The 23,584-nt window shown below is 39.1% G+C and overlaps 1 protein-coding gene across 8 annotated transcripts in view; it reads left to right on the top strand.

Annotated features, from left to right (window-relative positions):
- The first annotated feature begins 217 nt into the window (after positions 1-217).
- EZH2 (enhancer of zeste 2 polycomb repressive complex 2 subunit) overlaps positions 218-23,584 on the top strand; it is a 51,476-nt gene continuing 28,109 nt past the window's right edge. Inside the window, exons 1-3 of one of the 8 annotated variants that reach the window (XM_064668905.1) lie at positions 218-328; positions 22,297-22,420; positions 22,923-23,051. In XM_064668905.1, the coding sequence (XP_064524975.1) occupies positions 22,304-22,420; positions 22,923-23,051 (246 nt within the window). In that variant the 5' untranslated portion in view covers positions 218-328; positions 22,297-22,303. Of the gene's footprint in view, positions 329-2,676; positions 2,819-16,071; positions 16,151-22,107; positions 22,196-22,296; positions 22,421-22,922; positions 23,052-23,584 lie in introns of those variants that run through there. The other 7 variants (XM_064668886.1, XM_064668870.1, XM_064668923.1 and 4 more) reach the window with 7 other exon arrangements.

Here is a 23,584-nt window from a genome sequence, read left to right as displayed (position 1 = left end):
GCAAAGGTCACAGACACGACACGAGGCGGCACCGCTGGAAAGTGACTCAGCCGGCCGAGACATCCGCCGGGGCTTCCCGACGGGGCGGTGTGAGGGAGCGCGGGCTGGCTCCAGCCTCGGAGGCTGCCATCGTTTCCCCTCGTTTCTGATCCGTGAGCCGCGCTCACCGATTCGGCGCATCCGCCGACGGCATCCTTTGGGAATGCGGGTGCGTCTGTGATTTATTCCCACCAGGAGAGACTTTTACCACTGGGGACCTCATCACCCCGGAGCTTTGCCCCTGAATATGTACTGAGGCATCCAAAAGGAAGAGGGGAGCTGATACTCGGTAAGGAAGGATGACGGGAGTTGTGGAAGCAAGGATGCGGCGATTGCTCCAGTGCACCCCGGAAGCATCGCTCTGTGTGGGACACGCAGGAAAGGGATGTAGTCACAAGGGAAGGGCGAAGCGCCCATGAGGAAAACTTATATTGGCCATTTCATTTTTCACCGCTGAAGATGGAGAGAGGCTGGAGTGACCTCCAGCGGCTGAGCTCCCGTGCCGGGGGAGCAACAGGCACACTTGCGGGGACGGACCGACGGCCGGCCCGGAGGCTCGGGGCGTTCCCGCCCCCCGGGACCGTTACAGCCGTTGCGCCTCTCCCGCTCTCGGGCCGATTCAAATTCGGCAGCGGCGCCGAGCGGGAGCGCGGCCCCTCCCGGTGCCCGCCAATCCTCTCACCTCCCTCCCTGCCTTCTCCCCTCCCTCTCCCCCCTTCTCCACGTGAGGCAGACGGAGAGTTTCAAGCCTCCCCGTCGCGGCGCGACCCCGGACCCGGCCCCGCCGTGCGGAGCAGGGGGGGGCCGGGGCGTGAGGGGGTGCGAGGGGCGGGGGTGGGGGGGCGGGAGCGCGGGGAGCGCGAGCCCCCCGTCCCCCCGCGCGGGCAGCGCGAGAACAAAGAGTTCTCCCCACCCCTCCCTGCCCCCCCCGCACGTGGGGAGCCAGGCCCCGCCCCTCGCCCCGCCTCCTGCCGCGCCCGATTGGCCCGGCGGGGCCCCGGCCGCGTCCGCCCGTCCAATGGAGGCGGTGCTCGACGCTCGCCAATGAGCGCGATGGCGATTGGGCCGGCGCGTTTGGCGCTCGGTCCGGGAGGGTGAATCCGGCGGCCGGCGGGAGGGGAGGGAGCGGGAGAGCGGGAGCGCCGGGCGGAGCTGGCGGCGCCACCAGCACCGGCGGGAGCGGCACCGGCGGCGCGGAGCCGGGGCGGCGGGGGGGCGGGTGAGTGAGAGAGCGACACCTCGCGGGCTCGCGGCGGCGGCGGCGGCGCCGGGAGCGGCTATTTATACCCGGGTCCTTTGTCATGGGGGAGGGGAGCAGGGGAAGGGGCGGCAGCGAGGGAGAAGGGGAGGGAGGGATGGGGGCGACGGTGGCTCCTGAGAAGCAGCCGCCCCCCGTCCCCTTCCCTCGAGGCGCCGGCGGGAAGACACGCGCGCTCCCGGCCAGTGACAGCTGGAGGGGGGAGACATGGAGTCTGGAGTGCCCTTTGTCTAAGTTGGCTCCGTCCAGCCCGGCCGGCGGCTCCCATCCCCGCCCGGCGGGGCGCAGCCCCAAGCCGGGGGCGAGCTCGCCACCGCTCCTTCAAAGGGCAGGGGGCGGCTGGCGGGAGGGAGAGTGGGGAGAGGGGAGACCCGGCGCTTCGCTTCCCCTCCTCCCTGCTCCTGCCGGCGGCACGCGGCGGCTCCGGCGGCGGCTCGGCACGGGCAGACGGGAGGCGTGTGTGTGAGCGGGGAAAACCCGGTTCCTGCGGCGGGGAGCGCGGCGCTGAGCTTGCCCCGCTCCTCCCGGGAGGCTGGGACAGGTCCGCCCGGGTCCCGGAAGCCGGAGCGATCCGGGCGGGCAGGCTGAGAGCGCCCCGGGCCGCCCGCTCGCCCTTCGGGACACCGGGGCTGGGCGGGGGGCTCCGGGCCCTGGCTTGGGAGGGTTCAGGGAGCGAGTTCAGGAGGGGCGAGGGAGTAAGGCAGTCTGGCGGCGGCTCCGGCGAACTTCCCAGTCGTGAAGGGCACCGTGTGATCCCGATCTTCCAGAGCGCCGCAAAAAAGTTCATAAGGAGCTGGAAATTCTGGTGTTTCGGATCTAATGTGGTCCGGAGCACTCTCTAAAAGTACAGTGTCTGGGGAGGTGAGAAGGATGGCACTGACTGGGCAGAGCCGTCCCTGATCAACAAATGTGAGGTTGAATAAAGAAATTGGTGTGTTGTGGCATCACGCACGTGTGTTTGACATTATCAGGTATTCATGGTGATACGCAAATTGTTACTAATAGACAAAAGAAAAGGAGTGCGTGCGTAGATACGGCAGGAATGGGATAATAAGCTTGTACATTACTCAAGATACTTATTTCTAACTTACAAAAGCACTACACTGATTTTATTGGAACAAGAGAAAAGTTTTTTTGTTTTTTTTTTAAAACTGGAAGTAAAGATTCTCAGTCTTGCTGATAAGAAACATTTAACAATTTGAAGAATATAATTTAATTATTGCAGGATAAGAGTGTCTTTGCTGAAATCTAGCAACTGTAGTTTCAGCTATTGTGAGTTTGGTTCTTGCTAATACAGATTTCAGTGAAGAGTTTTTACCAGCAGATTCAGTGTAATCTTCATTTCTAAACTGGGATTTTTCTCATAGATACGTTCATCTTTTTTCAGGGGTTGGCACATTCAGATTCTTTATGTGACTTTTAAAAATTTAAAGGTCGTTCTTTGTTTGTCCCCAGTGTCTATATCACATTGAGAGTCGGGGGAATGTTTATTTGTGGTAACAATAAAGCATCTTCAGAAGGGTGAGTATTACTTGTACATAGTGTGCTATAACTAGTCTCACTATCGACTATTAAAATGTGAATATTTAAGAGCTACAAAGTCTTTCAGAAATATGTTTCCAGTGTTTTAGGACTCAAAAATTTTGTGTGACATGGTGAGTGTTTTTGAGAGGTAGTACTTTATCAAGTACTGGCTATTACATAAAAAACGTTACGTTTCATGTTGTGTAGTTTCCTTTGCAAAACAGACAAAAAAAAAAAGAGCAAAAATATTTTTTTCCTTCCTCTGTCTCCATGAGAAATGAAAGTAACAACTAAAGTTAAACAACCTGTGGAGAAATCTGTGTCAGTAAAATGTTCCATGAGATGGCAACTGCTATTTTTGTTTGGAACTTTGGAAGGATTCAAGATTTTAACATAGGAGGAAAATTGGGAAAAGGTTTAATTTTTTTTCCCAGAAATTTTTTTTTTAATATGTAATTTCACCTTGAAAAGTGACAGACACTAAAAATCCGCACCATCAAAAAAATCATAAAGTGTTTCTGCTCAGTTTAAAATGAGCTAAAGCAGTGGTGTGTAAACTCAGGCCAGAGACTTGAAATTCAAGCTCAGTTTTTTTTCCCCCCTGCTGTGTTTTTTTCCTTTCTTGCTAGAATTGCCAACAAGCTGAAATATGGTGATTTCTTCGAAGATATGCTTTTAAATTGTTTTTTGTTCCATAGCATTGCAACATTCATAGGTGAAATGTACATATTCCCACACTAATTCTTACCTACAAAGAAACTTCGGCTTAGGGAGAAGGGAGTTCTTGTAGTGCATTATCGAATGCATGAGCTGTATAGTGAGAGTGCAAGCTAATGGCCACTTTCTGTAAAGCAGCTTATGTCAGAATAAGCTACGTCTAGAATCTAGTTCAGTCCAACTGTGTTCCCAGGAAAGTTGGTGCACTCTAAAATTCCTCTCACAATTTGCCAGAAAAAAGTGTTTTGTCACCATTCACAAGATCATTCAGCTCCTTTAGGTGTATAGATCATGCATGCCTTTTAATAAGTTCACAGCTGTCATGTTAAAACTGAAAACCAGTTTTAGATAACAGTACTGTATTCATGTGATTGAACAGTGAGAGTTATTTTTAAAAATGGCTGCAATACTGACAGAAGGCACACTTAATAAATGTCTGATTTACGTTGTGTTTGAGCAAAAGTGCTGTGGAAAACTTTAGTGTTGACTGTAATCCCAAAGTTCTGTAATTCTACAGTTAGTGCTTATAGATGCATCTTTGCTGACTTGGGGAGAAGTATCTGTGAAGCTTAAGGGGGAATAACATTTTTCCCAGCAGGGATGCTGAAAATCTTGTGAACAGAATCTGGCTTTTGCTAAGCAAGGAAGTTCACTGAGTCGAGTAGGTAATTTTTGCAGTATTAGTTATTTACGCAAAATTCAACTTATCAGACTTTTTAAAAAGTGGAGGAAATGAACTGCATACTGTAAATACAACCTTTAATGGTTTGATGTTTGAATAATACTTACATTAGAAAACAAGACCACTGATAACAGAAGCTGTAGGACAGTAACAGGAGATTTATTTTAATGTTAAAGCTGCTACCAACCTTCTGTTCGTGCTGTCAGCGAGGTCCATGGAGAGCAATGCTGGGCTTGTTGAAATGGTATCTGATTTAAGACAGCATCTGTAAATGTATCTATCTATAAATGTATCTATACATTTAACATCTCAGTATATGACGTGTACAACTGTTCTAGAGTGGATAAGTTAATCTTTAAATGGATGAGTTGCTCAAGCACTGGCATAATTTAAGTAATAATTTCAGATAAGGAGTTATGTCTGCGAGGAGGAAGGCTGAGGCAAACTAAAATCTTGTATTAAGTGTATCCAAATCAGTAAAATCTTATATAAAATGTACGCAAAACAGAAGAAGGGGTGTTTCACAGGGGAATGATGAAAACATTGATTACAAGTTAGTAGAGTGCTTGGATTTTCTTTTTAGCTCTAAATATGTGTGCAAGAGGTTTTTTTGAGCTAAAGATTAAAAGGAAAACAATATACAGAATTATTAAGTAGGTATTGTATCTGTTCTCATGGAGATCACTTAAAGACTTTGGAATGATGCTGTGTATGTCTGATTATAGATGAGGTGAAACTAAGAATGAAATTTGTTGAAGGAAGGAGTAGGTTCTGTGGAGCTCCAAGCAAGAAACAATAAAGTTTTCTGAAACATTCTGCTTTCTGTAACTGATAATAGTAGGCAGTTTAATTATCAGTATTTTCTAATTGTACACCTAGATTTCCACTAAGATGGGTCAGACTGTGGACTTGAGGTCTGGAACCTCAGTGAAAGTGATAAAACTACATCCAATGTAATTGTCAGAATATGTATTCTGAATTAAAAAGATAAAGTAACACTTGTAAACTTGGGTAGAGGGAACTCTTAAGGAGAAGAGTGAAAAGTATAATTTGCATTTAATATTGACAAATTAATCTTCTTTTAAACAATATTAAAAAAAGAAAGAAATTCTTAAATATTTAACAAATTATTTAGCCACAGGCTTGTAAATTGATTGTAATTAAAAAATACTGAGAGAGAAGAGGATGTCTGTTAATGTTTCTTCTGTGTTCAGAAAAAATTGTAAATAAACAACACCCACCCTCAAGTTAATGTGGGTCACACTCTTATTTTAGGAATCTTTTGGCTACCTGGCTGAAGTCTGGATTATAGGATTTTTCATTTATTGTGCCTCTGCTCTATTTGTGAAAACCTACTGTTGTCTTGGAATGATTTAAAATGCATACTATACTTCCTATCTAGTGGTAAAATCAGTAGTACTTTTAAGGTGAGAAGGCCATTTGGAAATTTAGATAGATACTGCGCGTGATCTGAATGCTGTGGATAAAAATAACAGTGTAATGATGTGAGTGGATCAGCAGTGTTGTCATTTGCTTGAAAATGTGATGTACTTCCAAAGCTTCTAATTGGGATATATATGATATCATTAAAAAATGAGGTAAAACTGACGCCTTACTGTGTGCAAATAAAGATTTCCTTGATACACAATTACAGAATACTCCAGAATTTGCTATTAGTTTTCTTTTTTTGTATGTGCATATGGTGCCTGCTTAAATAACATTGTGTATGTAATTACGCAAGCAAAGTAGTACAAATTGCAATTCCACATCCTAGGCTTTCTGAGCTAGGAAGTAAAAATAAATCTTTACAGGAGGGTATGATTTCTTTATACTTTTAAATTGTCTTTTAATCTAGAACCAGGCCTATTTCCCTTGTCAGTTTTTTATTGTATCTGGCTCTTTTCCATTCTGCTTTTTACGTGGTTAGTTCAGTTTTTCCTGCCATGCATTCTCTTTTCACAGCCTGCATGTTCAGTTTAAATCCCAAAGCCATCAGATGTAATTTAAAGGAACAAAGTATTTGAAAGGAAGGAAACTCAAACCTTACAGCTCATATATAATTTTAATTTTTTTAATGTGAGCTGGTTTCCTTTCCATGTTTCTTGGTGTGAGTGGATCTGGCAAGCTTCATATTTTTGGTGTGTAGTTGTCTGATTTCGTTTCTTACTAGTAAGATAAAAAATTCTAGAATTGGAACTCATTTTGCTGCTTCAGTCAGAAATTGTGGGGATATGTTTTATAGATCCTTAATTTACCTGTGAAACTGTACCATGGCAAATGGATTAAAGTTGTTATTATCATCTCTTTGTCATTGATACAGTTCATAATCAGGACATCATAAATTTTGTCCTCTGTGATAACTTCTTCCTGTTGTATGTCTACTATTTGTACCATGTTTCAAGTGAGTATTTATTGCTAATGTGTTTAGTGCAAGTTAAATCCACTAATTATTGGGAGAAGAGATTGACATATGTTGTTTCATTCTTAAAGCAGTTTAACCATTCCTGTGTTCAGTACATGGTTGCTTTGAAACTGGGAGATGTAATCAATCCCAAGACCTAACTATTTGCAGTTCTCTTCTCCAGCCTAAGGGAGATGTTTTCTTTTTCACTGGAAGGTGGTAGTGTTTTGAGTTTGTTGTTTTTTTTGGTTTTGGCTTTTTTGTTTGTTTGTTTTCTAAGATAAACTATTTCTCGTTAGTTTTCTCCACTAAATCAAGCTTCTGGAAAAGTAGTATCTGGTTTTTTTCCCTTTATAAGCAACATCTAATGTACTGGTGGATTAATCCCATATACCTTAAAAAATAGGGATGCCGTACATTAGACCCAGTTATTCTCTGAACTTTAAAATGAGAGTTTTGTAAATAACTCTTATGGTTGGTTTCATCATTTAAAGCTCATTTTGGAGTTTTTCAGGCAACTGGCAAGTACCAGTTTAGCTTCAAAGTTTGCCAGACTGTTCTACAGTAAATTCTGCATACGTGGAAGGGTAATGTCTGAATTTCAAAGTTTAGGCTATTTGCCTATTCAGGGAAAGAGTATGGAATAACTATTTAACTGCTGAATTGTTGTGTGTCAAGGTTTTTCCTGTATGGAGTGTGCGTTGCTTTTACATGCATGGTTTGAACTGAAGAACCTGTGGCTATTTTAGTTTTTAGAGGATAAAAGGTGTGTCCACAAAACAAGTTCAGGAGGAATAGTCAGTGTACTTCAAATTCACATCCTAAATTATTTTGCCTGTGGAGACATGTCTTAAGTGTTCCCAGCAAGTGTTACTTTTTCTGCCAGATTTATCCAGGATATCAAAAAGCTAAATTTTTAAGAGATGGAGGTGTTAGGCAACAGAGGTTGATTGGAATTTGCGTGGGAGTCATCTAGCTCCTCTGGGTGTCTGTGAATGGGTGGGAAGAGAGAAATTTGGAGGTACGCATTTGAATAATTCAAAGATGAAGTTCAAGTTTTATGCATAAAACTTTACTTTCTCTAGACAACCATACTTGGTCTGATGTGAGAAATGTGGGATGGTATTAATGGTGACTTGTAAAAAGTACAGTAAAAATTGGGCTTGAAACTTCTTGTTGCTGTTCTGCTGTTTAGAGTTTTAAAATGTTTTATTCGGTTTTTGAGCCAAATAGTCTTACTCATGCATGGAAATATAGTTAAAAATATTTATACATGCAGATATCCAAGTGAAAAGTAAGTAGTTGCATTACCTGCTGCATGTTGATCTGCTGATATTGCCCAAACTGAAGTGAGATGACAGTCGCTTTCGGTTAGTGCCAGTTTTGGTTTAGTCTTTATAACAAAATACTTGGTTATGATCTCCCTGCTCTCTAATCCCCCTCCCCCACCCAAGTGGACAAGTACTTGAACTTCTTATTTTTATTTCCAAACCAGTATTTTTCTAAAAGTATCAAATGTTGAAGTGTGCTGGAAGAAAGTGGTAATATAGGGAATTTAGTAACTTTTTTCTGTGAAATGGGTCACTCTTACTCCTTACATGGTATTCAGTAATGATTTCATGTCTGTTTTTGTTTCTCTAAATCCTGAAGTAGGGATACAGAGACAGATTTTTTTTTTTAGAGTCACTTTGCAAGTTGCGGGCTTGCATATACAGACTAACGGAACACTCCAGTAGGGATTCATCTTTTTGTTTTAAAGACTGTCTGAAAACAAATGATACTATGTTACTTTTTCTGTTCTGCTGTTGTATTTGTTTAAGGAAATGTATTGGAAATCTAATTATTTGTATTGAAATCTTATTTTCTTATTAACAGACATAACTCTTTAATTTTTCTCTGCTGAAGAGAATGAAACTGAGAAGCACCCATACCACTATTTCTTGATACGTAAATGTTCTAAATGAAGGACTCCCACAAAATGAGATAATGTGAAAATAAATCCAAAGGCAGTGTACAGTTAAGAGAAAAGAAGTCATCAAACTGATGACTTCCTTTTTTACGTCTCTTAGAAAATCAGAAATAAGCTTGATTTCTGGAACAGTTCTGTTGTTGAATCTTGCTCAGGTACTTCATGTTTAATCAACTTATAGTTAGTACCAGAAACTTTTAAAATGATTGGGGGGTTTTGTCAGGACCAATTTTTTTTATTATTTAAATTTCCTGAAGCAGGTTGATTAAAATTATTTTAGATATTAAGAAACACATACAATTTTGACTGTATTGTTTGAGGCACTTCTGGAAGACCAAGAGTTACCTATAAACTCTGAGTTGCAAAGTTTTTAACATGCTGGCAGATAGAGTAAGGGATATTGAATACTGGCAGTTGCTTTGCTTTTATAGTTTTCTAACTCAGAAAAAGAAAAGATTCTCATTTAAAACCAGCAAGAAAATAAATTAAGATTTCTCATCTTTTTCCAGGAGGGAAAAGGGAGTGAAGCAACATTTTTTTCTCTTTAATATCCAAGAGCTGCTTGACTCCTTATTCTTCCCTTTCTTTCCTCCTTGTCCTTGGGAGTTTCTAATATCTGCCTGGTCAGTATATAATAGTGGTAGAAACTCCTGAGAAGAATTTTAAAGCCACGTAGTGTTAAACTACCTATGTGAATGAACTATTAGGGGAGAAGCAAGACATAAAATACCATGAGAGACAAACTAATATTTGTATTTAAAAACATCAAACGGAGAACATGGTTGAAGAAAATGTGAATTCTGTGAGCCCAAGAGCTGACATGTTTGCTTCCTGTCTTGTGTGTCAGTAACTGAACTGCTCTGACTTACTATGTGAGGTGAGCATTTCAAATAATAAGTGGTATGAACTGAGCACATCCAGAAATTGATCTGCGGACGTAGGCATTTAGTGCTGTCACAGGGAGCTGAAAATTGAATGCCTAAGGCCATAGTTCACTGTGTCCTTAGGTGGGGCCAGAGTGGCTGGATGCTCACTTTTCTTCAGTCAAAAGCATCAAGATACTTTCAGCCAGAGGACTTCCTTGCTTCTGTCAGTGTCTGGCTGCAGAAATCATGCTCTCAGGAGGGAAATGATAGCACAGGTGCAGGGACAAGTGGCAAGTAAAAGTGCTTCTTTTTGTAGCAATGCCAGCATAAAGTAGGGGTGAGGCTTGAAAGTCAGAGCCATCTGGTCTTCCATGCAGTTTTTGACTGGTATATATGGGCAGTAATGAGAAACTGTGTTTGAAGATATTAATTTATCTGTAAAAAACAGACTGGAAACAATAATGGATGAAAGAAAGTGCATGTTCTGATCAATGCAAGCCGAAGTCAGGGTTAAATATGGGGAGGGGAAACAGGGACTCCTAACAAATCTGGACCAAGGGTTAGAATTGCTAATATCTAAGATAGGAGCATTTCCTAGCAACATTGAGGCATACAATGCAGGATTGTAGCTGCTTTAAAGACCCATATGTTATTATGTTACATACTGGAGCAGAGAACAGTGACAATGAGTCTGCCAAATTGTGGTTAGCTACAATGGCATTGCTTGGGTAGGGACTGCTGTCTGTTGACACATCAGTGTCTGCAGCCCTAAATGGTGTTTCTCCCTGGTAATTTTTTTCTTTTTAATGACTTCCCTGATTTTTAATTATTTTTGGTTTTTATAAAATATGTGCTCACACTGAAGCTTTTCATAATGCCAGAGCACTTGTAGTCCTTCATGAAACTGTTGCAGAAAATACATGTAACTTAGTGACCTGTAAGCCATGTCACATTTGGTTAATGTTTGCCATTTGCATCAGAAGTTACTGTAGGGGATGCAGAAGGATGCACGTTATCCTTCCTATGCTTGTTATCATAGGAAAGCTAAAAATCAGCCATTAAGGGAATTCTGTTATATTGGTTAGCTCAGATCCAAGGTATTGCCTGTGTTATAATAATTTAATAGCTACTCGAGTGTTTTAGTTTTAGTTCGGCGAATAATACTGCAAATAAAAATATAGTTGTTACAGTTAATAAGTTAGTTTCATAGTAGTACTACTACAAATAAGTAGTTTCATTGGACTAAGTAGGTCATGAACCAGTACTCCTAGTTCACTGTTAGCTATTCATACACAGTGTAAGAGAAAAGGGTGTGTGTAGTCATTTTGTTTATGTTAGATCAAGGCAGCATGTGATGACCAGGTGTGAGCTTGCCACAAAATGGGGATTTCTTTTTTTCTCTTAAATCTGTTTTGAAATAAGCTGAAATTCTTACTCAGAAGATACAGAAGAGCATCTCAGTTATCTTGAGTATTTTGAAGTATCAATTTGGAGCTATTAACTTAGCTGCTCGGCTAGTAACAAGGTCCAAAAAACATTATGTTTGGGAAGAAATAATTGAGAAGGCACATCTTTCAAGTTTCAGGGAGGAAAGTCATAGAGTAGGTGCATATTGTGAACATGTGTACCACTTGACATGCTTAATGATTTCTTCTAGAATATGCTTAGAAATGGAAAAAAAAAAAGACAGTGGAAAAAAAACCCAAACCCAAAAGACAACCAACCATTTACTGTTCCAGGGTAGAGATCAGGCTCCTAGTCTCAAGTATGCCAAGTACAAGGTAAGGGTGTAGTCAGTTAAATCACAGAAAGTGAAAGGTCTGAAAAGAGTGACACTTCAAAGGCATGAAGGTTGGGCTATAAGAGTAGCAGAACCCCATTAGGATAAGAAGACACCTCATTTGAAAAAAACAGCCCTTTAATTTACGTGTTTTAATTTATTTTAAACATAATGTTAAGTTTAAGCACTCTAGTTAGACTACTTTCTTAATTAGTGAAGAGCTTTCCGATCTGTCTTTTTTTAATTACAGTTTCTAAGACATAGAACTGAAGGTTCTAACTGTACTGTTAACCAGACAAGGTGTCTTTAAAATGAATAAACATGTGGAACAGTAGTGGGAAGGAGTGAGTGAACTACCTAGTTGATGGAGTTGTTAAAGGAGACTAACTTAACGAATGTGTCCACTGATTATAACAGTCAGTGACTGCACACCGAACTGTAGAGTTCAGTCTGATTAAGCTCTTAATCATTTTAATTCACAAATTATTGTTCCTTTATTAGTAGTGTTGTTTTTTACAATGTGCCTGTAGCTGATTGAAATCCTGAGTATTAGGATGCAGTGGTGATTGTTTTCATCTTTTGAAATATTAAACTGGAATTTAAAAGGCCAGCAAACTCCATAACATGAGCTTTAAAAATACTGTGGTCCTTGGTTTTGGGATAGTGGGCCCAGCTGAGGGTTGTATTGACTCGCAAAATAGTTTTGGTTGGCGGATTCATCTAGAAATCATCTGATCCAGTCTCCCACTTGGGTAAGGCCAGCACTAAAATTGTATTTTCCAGACCACTTTTAAAACATTTTCAAGAAGTGAGATTCTAACACCTCTCTGCTTAATACACGCCTATACTGGACCACACTCACTGTGAACAATTTTCTTCTTATATGGAAATGAAATCCCTTGCTGAGTCTTGTCTCTTGCCTCTTGTATGTTCCTTTTAGCATAGATTAGCATGTCTCAGTAGAAGGGCTAGATCAGTGCTCAAATTCTGTGATTGTCCGGGTTTAACTCTTCATTTGTGGAGGAAAGCATGCTATTTAGGGAATTAATTCTTTTATGTAGTGGTAGAAATGCTTGGAGTGACTCATCCAAATTTGATAAGGCCCAGAAACAGATATGTTCTTAAGAGTGTGTTCAGGAGTTTGGAAGCCTACCTGCGGTATTCTAAAAGAATATTGATAAGAATAAATAGAACGTACCTGAAGCCTTAGATTTGTGCTAATACTTGTTGATGATTGATTTGAATATACCCAGTTGTTGTGAATGGCTGTAGTGGGATGTGCGAGGCAGAACTGAATTAAAGGAACCTACACTACCTTAGCTTTTCATTTGTCTTGGCTGGCAACTACAGTAGACAAGTTACAAATGGTTGCTGCTATTGTTTGCCACTCACTACATCTTTTCAGAGCAATCTTTAGTTGATCAAGAGATAGCAGGAAACAGCTTCTTGAAAGCTACTCTGCAGAAGTAGTTAACACGTTAACTGCTTTGATTGTGCAAAGTCTTGTAAAGAACAAAAAACTGACAGGGTGATAACAGTTTGTTTTATATGGTATGGAAGATAAGTGTTCTAGTCTAAGGCAAGTGGATGATACACTGTGATGGTTTGCTAACATCGAAGGGGAGGTTTTGATGCTTTCCCATTACTCTGGTTTCATTGTTCCTCTTCTTCCTTGCCATTTTAGATGCACCTAAAGCATGAACGATTTTGGTCCAGTTGGAAAACTGCTACATTTGAGTGCAGAAAAGATATGATTTGATGTAACTGATCAACTCAATTAAATTTATCATATTTGCTGTGTAAAATCTGTCTGAGATGCTAAAGTAGTGTAGGCAGACAATGAAGAGAGGAAATAAATGCCATTTTAAGATCCCACTTCCTTTCCCAGTCCTAGTTGAGAAGTACACTAGGATGTATTTATCAGCTTCCAAGAGCAAATAGGTAAGTGAATGTGCTGCTTAGTTTTGGTTAAGTTGAAATGTTCTTCAAAGCTAAATTCTGTTAGGTAACTGCTAACACACTAATAACCATTGATTACATCAGGGAGGAGAAAGCACACTAGCCTTGGATTTGACAGCTGTTCCAGTGGAGGCAAAATCTTTGGGTTGTTGGTACATAAGCAACTCCCAGTATTGTAGTGAGTATGCTGCTTTTAAAAGTGATGGTACTAACTGAAATGTATTTTAGTGTTGCAAATAGTAATTGCAAGTAACTAGCTGTCACAATAATAGGAGCTTAATTGTGATGAGACTGCTCATGGCATGCCTATTTATAGCTGCAGACCTGCCTTTGGTGCTGCCATATTACCTGGAAAGCCTACTATAGCTACTATCAGTCTGTTTGGTGTTAGGGCTGTCAGGAAAATATCTTGGCTATATGTGGATGTTACTGCAAAACAGACTTTTAATTCTACTTGCAAGCCAGGGGTTTTCTGCTTACTTGAAGAGGAGGAAGAGGAAATCTTCTGGAATTTGGACATTTGATTTCACACAGTCATTGTTCCTCAGTTTGGGGTTGGCATTGGTACATCTGAGGCTGTTGGTGGTTCTCGTCCTTACATTAAATTTGTTAAAGTTAATAGTTTTGTCTTTGACAATAGCTTGTATAACAGTTTCCATCTCTTGACTAATCAAGAACATTCTTGCAGAACATGTAATCTTGTTAGAGTTGATCATGAGTGTTTTGTTAACCTACATCATCTGCAACCCCTGAAGCCTGTCAGAGCAAGGAAGCACAGATGAGCTGTTTGGAGTTACCTGCTTAGGTCAGTTCATGAACCTATCCTTTTCTTTTAGATACTGCCAAAGAGAGCTCAGTAGAGGTTAAACCCCTGTCCCTTGTGTGGATTCAAGAATTCATGGCTTGAACAAATTTGTGGCTGCTGAACAAACCAGCATGTGGAGCTGATTTTGTTGAAAAATTGTGTTTAAGAACCAAGTATATTCATTTTCTGGGCTGTTCAGACAGATTTTTTTTCCTGACCTAGTTTGATTACAGAATCGTAAGCACTTAAGCTCTCACAGTAGAGAAAGATGTGTAGAAATGGAAATGAGTGACCACTTACACAGTGGACAGAAGATGTCTTTTCCAGGTAAAACTAACACCAAATAGCATTTGAGGAAGATAGTTGAACTGGTGGCAGCATTTGATGTAAATTCTCTCTTGAAATTTAAACTGCCTTTAATGATACAGTACTTCAGCCTATGGAATATCAACATGAGGTAAATTTTTAAACATATAGAAGTATTTTTATATATTTCTTGTTTTAAAATAGGTTGAACTGCACTACTAAGTTAAAATACCACATTTTTATAATTTAAATAGTAAAAAACACACCCCAGTTTACTTCCATCTATTTTTCTGTGACTATTTCTGTAAAAGATTTAATGTGCTATAGTTGTTTTTATAGTGAAATATTTTTGATAAACTATGCTAATATTTCCTATATTGTATTTCAGAGATAGAGATTTTTGTTAGTTGGTTTGGTTTGGTATCTGAAATACCCAAGCTGATACTGACCTTGGGAATATTTTTCTTCCCATGGAAATGAGAATGTGGTATTTTACATAGATAAGTTTAAAAGAAAACCATGTTTTGTTTTGCTTTAGAAAATCCTGAAAGCAGAGTAGCAACTACAAAACTTCTAGGCATATTTCTGTGTGTCTCTGCTAATAGCACAGGTAAAAAGCCCTTAGAGGTTCTGTGAGTGTCATTCTTCCCCCACACCTACATAACTTAATGTGGAAAAAGTTAGCAGCTCTGAAGTCACAACAGTGAACAGTTTTTCTTACTTAACCATAGAGAATAATATTGTTTCTTGACCATATTTTTTCCCCAGGAATCTCTCTGTACTGTTAACACAAGTTTGATATAAATGAAGGAGACAGATCTGGCAGATTACAGCACTAAGTTATAATTAACTTTCAAGTTACTTTTTTTGAAGTCTAGCAATATGTATGTGTTTTATTGATAGTTTATTTTCATATGCTTGGTAGTTGTAATAAGACTCTCCTGGAAACTGCTTACTCTGGAAAGGTTTAGGGTAGGTTCATAGAGAATATTGTCTTGTTTTGCATTTAGGGTGCATGAAGTAAAATCATACAAGGAAATTTCCAAGAGTGTATGCAGAAAAGTTTAGTTTAACATGCATGAAACCTAATTAGCTGCAGTTGAACAATCATTTCATTGTATCGTGCTGTGTAAAATCCTGTAACAAAAAAGATTTTTTGAGGTAGTTAGCGAAAGTTAACAACTTTGTATCTGAACTTGATGCATTGGGTTTTGATACTTAAAATACCTTTTTTTTTGTTTTGCTTTGTTTGTTTGTTTCGTTTTGTTTTCTAGCAAGTATTGATTTTTTTTGCAGGCTTATGAAAAAAATCTTGTTAATTCCTTTTGTTGCTAAAATTCTGGTTTTTGAGTTGAACATGAAAGTTGTCCTGAATTCTGCTGCCCAAGCAAAAATTTTTTTAATTTGTGAAAAAACATAGAAGGGTGTGGTGGGGTGTGATTGGTTTTCTTTGGTTTTGGTTTTTGATTGTTTGTTTGTTTGCTTTGGCTTGTTTTTTTTTTCTGTAAGTTTTGTAGATGCTTGAAGAAGTTCCGTGTTGACTTCAGATAGGGTTTATTATATAATGATTTGTCCATTAGTAAGATTGCATAAGCTCAGGCTGAAAGACCTGTATGCTGTCTGGATCTGATAAAAGCTTGCAGCTCAAGAGCATGTCTGCCACTCCAGAGCAAACTGATGTATAAAACCAGTGCCTGTTTGTGGTCTCATTGCCTGCAGTAGTTTTTCTCTAGGGTTGGCCTGTTTTTCTATCAAATTCTTTCTGCTTTATAACTCTGCACAGGAAGCCACAACTGTGGATGGGGTCATCAAACTCATCTGTCTTTCAGAAAAAGTGACAAAAAGTGAGTTTTTATTTATCCTTGGTCAGTTTAATCCAGTTTTTGGACAGCACTGGGGTGTGAATAAAGAATTGGGAAGGATGGGATGATTGTAAGGTGCCATTGCTGCAAAGGAAGTTACTTTGGTGAACACCTTCATTATGTAGAATTGAATCTAATTAATTAAGTTTATAGTATTTGAAATGAGAGTTCATGGAGCCAGCTCAGATGCATGTTTTGGGCTTCCCAGTTAGTGAAAGTCAGTCACTGTTGACAGGGCTGTGGGCATGCTAAGGGTGAGGTAGAAGAGATCAAGGAGCAGTGTGATACAGTTTGTTGAGCAGGGTGTTGCAGTAAATTCATTCTTTTCGAGCTCGATGGTCTGAGAAGCAAATGTGAAAGCATTTTGCTTTGTGGAAGGTAGAAGTAGTACTTCCCACTACCTGCCCATAACCTATGTGGATGGTTGTATTCCTTCCTTACTGTAGGCAGCAAAAAGCATGATTACTTATTTTATTTTTCTGTTTGCATCAGATTGCATATGCAGTTTCTCTTGGGTTTTATATTCCCCTCCATCCCCCGCATTGAAACTGTTGGTTAAGAGTGCTCTGAAGAGCAGTATTGTAGCTGTTTATGCATATATTTAAAATATGTGAATGACCTTATGAGTGTAGATTAATTCACAAAAAAAGAACTCATAAATTATACTGTACAAAATATGTCTTAATTCATAAATATCTCCAAACAGGAATCCTAAGTAGAGGGAAGATAATGTAGTATTTTTACAGCTTACAATATTGTGTAATATTAAGCACAATTACAAACTAATAGCGTTCTTTCAAAAGGGCAGACCCCCTCATTTGTTCCCCCATGCTTTTCAGTTGAAAATTTTCATTAATTGATTTTTTTCCTGAAATTTGGCACAGTAGCCAGAGGAGCTTAAATATAGTTTTTGACAGCCATATGACTGTTTGAATAGACTGCCTAATTTAGAGAATTATCTGTGTACTTGTCTGTCACTGATGGATATTGCCAAAACGATCAAAGAAAAATAGGACGTTGTCTTTAAATAAGGCTATTTCTATGTTCCATAGGCAAAGCAGGAGCAATTTGAGCTGAAATTGTTCTACACTTCTTTGTCTTTTGTTGTGAATCCTGGATGTGTCGAACAGAGTTTGTCTGCTGAAAGTAAATGTTGGCTGATTTAAGCTTATAGACATGAATTTTCATAAAAACTTACTATAAGGAATGTGAATCTTGTGCAGAATTATGAAATGCTCAGCTGGCATTATTTAAAACACAAAGTATATGCTTTAGGGGACTGCCATTTTTTGATGTTTTTTTTTTTTTTTTTTTTTTTCATTTCCAGATATGCAAGTATGAGTAGAAACTGAAAGGAATATCTATGTCTTTGTTTCTATTTTCTTGTAGATTTTCTTTCCTCTTAAAGCAGTGTCTAGGTGGCTTCAGTATGTCTCATTCCTAATAGCATAGTTCAATCCCCTTACTTCAAAAAGAGGGGTTAGTTTTGTTATTTTTCTTGTGTTTGGTAGTGGTCTGTTTGAAATTACATTGGTTTTGTCCTTAGTATAGTTATCTAATGTTCAGTGCTACCCATACACTTAGGTACATCATGCAAGGGTATATTCTATAGCTCAGGGAATTAGGTAGATGTAATAGGACAAGTAATGGAAAAGTGTGGATGTCATGAGAGCTGGGCAGCAGAGTGCAGCAATGCTGAGCTGTATGTGTGGGATAGGCAGCGTGGGGTCCCTTCAGCTCTGCAGTGCTGTGCTCTGGGAGGGCTGGCTGTGTTCAGTGCAGCTTTGGACCCAAGCTTTTGCGTTTAAGTGTGGTTCATGCTTCTCCTTGTTTGCTGTGGAATCAGAATGATTGCCTAGTGTGGAATGAGACAGTCTGTCAGTCTTTGAGTGTTGACGCTCGAATCACTTGGGATGTCTCACCACATTTCCCAGTGCTCCCTCTTCTGCAAAGAAGGTGCAGGGAGTTATGGCAAGGTTTCCTTTTTTAGTGTGATGCCAGGTGAGATCTGTTTAGTTCAGGTTCTGTATGGAAGTCATTCTGCACTTTCAGAGATGAGCTTTCTCTAGAAACAGTATAACTGCTTTAGCGTTGTGCTTGCTTTCTTTGTATCTGTGTTGGAGATGCCGTAATCTGCCCATAAATAACTGAGTTGGCTGCTACATAGTTTCTTTCTTTTGGATAAAGCTTTTCAGGACTGGGATCTTTGGCAGTTAGGTGGTTTCTGTGGACCCTTTTTATCAAAAGGATGAAAAATGGGAAAGAATAAGATTTAAAAACAATAGAAACAGCTAGCAGCAGGATTCAGAAGGGGAAATGGGGACAGAGAAGAAGGACAAGGCCTGGGGGCTCTCAGAATCAGACCATTGCACTGAGACAAACCAGTATCATGTTTTATTTATTAAATGAAAACTGTTTAACACTTAGCAGTCTTAAAACAGGCTTAACTATTCTTAGACAGATGGGATTTAGCTTGTGCCACTTTGGCTATTGTAGGGGATATTCTGAAACTTTATATGAAAAGTTGGCTAGCTCTAACAAATTGATCTTAACATTCACTAACTTCTCTGCTCTGCAATCCTAGCTGATTCCCATTCAACATAATTTAAGGAAAATGTAGAATGTTCTTTTCTTGTCTAACCAAGTGAAAACTCTGTAGTTTTTTACAGCTCAAAGTACTTTCATAATTTCTACTGTTCACATTTGAAGAAAGTGATTTGGGAAGGGTTTTTCTAACACACAGGTACTAATGCAAGTAGACCAACAGTAGGCTTGAGACAGCATCTACAATCCTGAATTTGCCTCAGAGATTGAGTTTATGTTAATGTTTCCCTGAAGTCTTTTAATTCTCCAAATTACTTTTGTTTGCAGGGATGGAGGTAATGTCCAGCACCCCTCTAAGAAAAGACTTCATAGTTCTGTCTCATTTTTTGCCCCCCCAACATTCCCTGTCCTTGCCTGTGAAACTTCCTATCCCAGTTTCTCAGGTTTAGTTTCTTAAATGTATAGTTTTGGGGACAACCTTTGAATTGACATTGGAAATTGCCAGTGGCGTTTGTCTGTAGTCCTAATGTGAAGATGATGGATCAATTGCACTGTGAGAATTAACTCTGTCCCCTATGAATATGCTCTTCTTGCCCTACCCCCTACCATAGTACATATGTTAGCAACATTGTAATTTTACTTTGGCGATGTTTAACTGCCCAGAAACATAAAAGCACGGTTCACTTGGTTTGAAAAACTGCTGCTAAGAGTTCATTGTTATACCAGTTTTGAAAATCACTGAAAATTTTTTACAAACGTGCATCCAGGACAGTTTTTTTTCTCTCAGCTATATTTTTTTCTATAACCTATCTATGCATATGTTTCCTTTCCACTCACTGCTTTTTCTCTCAATATGGATTTGACATTTAAGAGGCAGTTTTTAATTTGTTTGTACTTATTTGACTTAATATATGATGTATATCCCACTGACTGTTGCACATTAATGTTATTGCTTTAACTAGAAGAACTTTTTCTTGCTAAAACTTGACATAAGCAACAGTGCAATTTTTTTTTTCATTTTCTATGATTTGTTTTTTGGTGCCTTGAACATTTAAGTCATTTTCTGTATTGTGCCCCAGATAGCAGCTTCGAACTAGTGGAAGAGGAGTGTTCTTATAAGTCACGTTTGTTTTCAGATGAATGACCTGAGTGTTTGTAAATTATGCTGTTTTAAAAGGAAATATGAATTTTCTTGGGAGGTGTTATTTTTTACCATTTTAATACAACAGGTAGCAACGATGTTCATTGCTGGAAAATTGAATAGATTGTATTTTTTATTTGATGGAGGTACATATCTCTCACATCTTAAAGCCTTGTTTGTGGGGTCTTCCTGGGGCTGTATTTAAGTTGTATGAAAGAAAGATGGAAATTCTGTTGGGTTTTGTCAGTTTGTTTTGTTGTTGTTTTTAATCCAATTATATATGATTTCCATATAGATCTGCTTTTGATGAGCAGGGCTTATCTGGCAAATTAATTTCAGTTAAGAAAGCTTTTTTTAAGCCTGAGTCATTTGTTATTCTCCAGGAAACTAGAACAAGAAGGGCTGTGGTTGATGCAGTATTAGAATAAGTAAATGTAATCTGTGTTTTTGGTTTATGAGCTCTGTTACTTCAGTATTGTCAGCTGAGCTTTCATTTATCTTTAGAGTTCATTGGTACTTTTTCCATTTCTTTTGGCTGAATCGTAACTGAAGGAATTTCGACGTTCTGTATTGTTTACAAATTGAGATTCTGTTATTTAAAGGCACTTATTCTATGTCTAATTTATTTCCAGTTAATGGGATGTTTTTCCGTATTTTTGCTTTGCTTAGTTTAACATATAGTAGAAGGTATTTTCTGTACTTCATGGTGTTTTTATGCTGTTCTCTAATCAATATCATAGTGCACTTTGAATCACTGATTGTCTTGACCGTGTTCTAACATGCATGGTCCAGAATTATTTTTTTAAATTGTTATTTTATTTTTTTTTAATCTCTTGGTGTTGTGGCAAATAAGATACAGGTGGATTCAGCTTGCTGTCTTGTGCATGGAAGCAGACTAACCATGTTTAATGCTTTACTCTGTGTTTACCTCCCTGTGCTGGTTCTCCATCCTCCACCTCTGTCTAGTCAGGTGCATTATGTGATACATATTTGTATTCTGTGTCTTTTTTAATCAAAGAATATTTCCCATGATTTGGGCTGGCAATTCTGCCATTTGTTTGTAGATTAATTTTCATTCTAAATCTAAAAACCCAACGATTTTTCTTACAAAATATGATTATTAAGTCTTGCATGAAGATGTGTGTCAGGCTCTTACAGACTTGTTACCTTTTTTGTTCGGTATAAATGAAGGTGTAACCCAGAGAATAAAAAGACTCTGTATTAGTTTCCCCCCTCCCATCATAAAATCTGATAGAACTCACATCTGACCTGTGCAGAGCTACTGAAAATAGAGCAGCAAGCTTTTAATAACTTGGATAAAGCTGTACATATAACTGCCAGGGGAGCTGTGGTGTGGGGCAGTGAAATTAGTGCTGGGCCTTTGACTCGAGCCTGAAGATGGCACCTCTGTTCATGTTGACCTGCCTTGATGATTAGAAGGGTTGTAATTGTTACTGCTCAAATTAATGATGCTTGTTTGAGAATATATTAACCTTAGACAACTGGACATTTCAGCCTTTCATCCATGATGACTATTGTGAATGATATTTTGAGCTATTTAGTGAAATATTGTAGGTTATTACAATGCAGTAATAATCAGGAGGAAGCCAGTCTTTGATGTAGTAGTTTAGTTTCAGGATGCTGTCAAAATAGTCTTTGCCAGCATAGTTGCAGCATACGGTCCTTGATTTTGAAAAATACTGAGCAGATTGGCATATTCCAGCAATGTGCTTGGATTGTAATGTAAAAATACAACTTCATTGCCAACAGTCCTGTAACATAAAAGTGAAGCAGTTGGCACTAGGAGGGTGATCAGCAAAAGTGGAATCAGCGGACAGTTTGGGTTTTTATAGAACACTTGAGAAAAGAGCAAAGTCTCTTATTCAGTCTATTTCTAGAATTTCTTCATGCTTGAGAGGCTGGGTAGGAGGACTGTGCTTGAGAGTACCTCTTTGCACTTGAGGTCAACTCCAGAAGCCTATTGTAGGAGTTGGTGTCTTAGTGAAGAGGACCACTCCTGCAAGGAGGAAAAAGTTTGTCTGCCATGAACATAGATCTCCAGAAGTTAATTTACAAGGCTGCTTGTAGGGATTCTGGTGTGTATCTTTGAAGTGGGAATCTTGATTTATTCCTCTTCACCCCTTTAAATCCATCAGGTACCTTTTTGTAGAGAGGCATTAGAAGTGGTTAAAGCAAGTGTGAAGGGTCCCACTGATCTGTAATTAAAATCACTGTTTTCCAGTGCCTCTCACTTAAATACATTTTCTTTCTTTTTCTCTGTTGGATTGGGATGGTATCGCAAGTGTCTGATTGAAAGGAATTAAAGGAATTAGATATGAAAGGTATTAAAGGAATGTCTTTGTCCTACCTAACTTCACTCCCACTTCTTCTATAAGCAGTGGCATCAGATTTGGTAATATTAACATGACATTGTCTCTTGTAGGATAATCATGGGTCAAACCGGAAAGAAATCTGAGAAGGGACCAATTTGTTGGAGAAAACGCGTAAAATCAGAATATATGAGACTGAGACAGCTTAAGAGGTTCCGACGTGCGGATGAAGTAAAGGTACTTTATCTTTTGGTTCTATTGCTTATGAAATTATACAAATATTGATTTCCCTCTGTTGTATGAGGTGTCTTGCAGTTAACATCTGCTATAACAATTTCACTGAATACTTCATTAACCTACTGAAAACTTATCTTAAGTCTATGGTCTTATAAACAGGTGTGATACATTTATATGTAATTGGACTGAGAATGTTAAGTATCATAAGATACTGTGGAGAATAAGTATGGCAACTTCTTTAGCTGCATACTCTTTAGAATGTAGTTCCATGCTAAACCTTTGAGTATCTAAATGTGCGAATGTGGTTTGAATTGAGGAAAGGGATAATGAGCTGTATTGCATCTCACTGACATTTAAACAAAATCTGTATGATTGAGTTCTGAGCACTTTTTTTTTTTTAACCTGTCTGGTTTTGTTTATTTTTAATATTATAATGCCTTAGGATGCTAGCAAATTTATTTAGAGTCTTTGATTTATCTGTAATGTTGTGATTAATTTTTAGAGTATGTTTAATTCTAATCGTCAGAAGATATTGGAAAGAACTGAAATCTTAAATCAAGAATGGAAACAACGTAGGATACAGCCTGTTCACATCATGACTTCTGTGAGCTCATTGCGCGGGACCAGGGAGGTTGGTTAACATGTGTTGTGGTAATTCCACTTACAAGGTTGTTAGCACGTTTTCGTTTTATTACGGGAAAATTGGCTGTTCTTTTTCTTTTTTTTTTTTTTTTCCCCCAGCATGATATGACTTTGTAGCTTAATATGTTTTATATAAGTCTCTTAAAGAATTTTTTTTATTATTTACTTTGATCATATGACTTCTGGAAAACAATAAATATGTAGCAGGCTACCTAGCTTTAAATGAAACACAAAAGTGAAGCTTCTTTGTTTCTGGTAATACTTGGGTCATACCTCAGCATCCTTTAATCAAACTGTTTTGTCTCTGTGGTATTGGGAGTTTACTCTTGCACCTATTGGAGTTTTCTCCAAGTTGTAAAAATGAGTGGTTACTTTGGTTCTTAGTGAGTTAAAGCACATAAAATCTGTGAACACACCCCCTTGACAAAGTCTTCTTTATATTAATTAAAGTCATTTAACCATAGAGATCCTAAAAGGAGTTAGTTAGGTTGATGAACCCTTGTGTTGCACAAGCAGACTGGA

Source organism: Pseudopipra pipra, chromosome 1 (assembly GCF_036250125.1).
Source record: "Pseudopipra pipra isolate bDixPip1 chromosome 1, bDixPip1.hap1, whole genome shotgun sequence".
NCBI lineage: Eukaryota > Metazoa > Chordata > Aves > Passeriformes > Pipridae > Pseudopipra > Pseudopipra pipra.
This window is presented reverse-complemented; position numbering and strand designations above follow the sequence as displayed.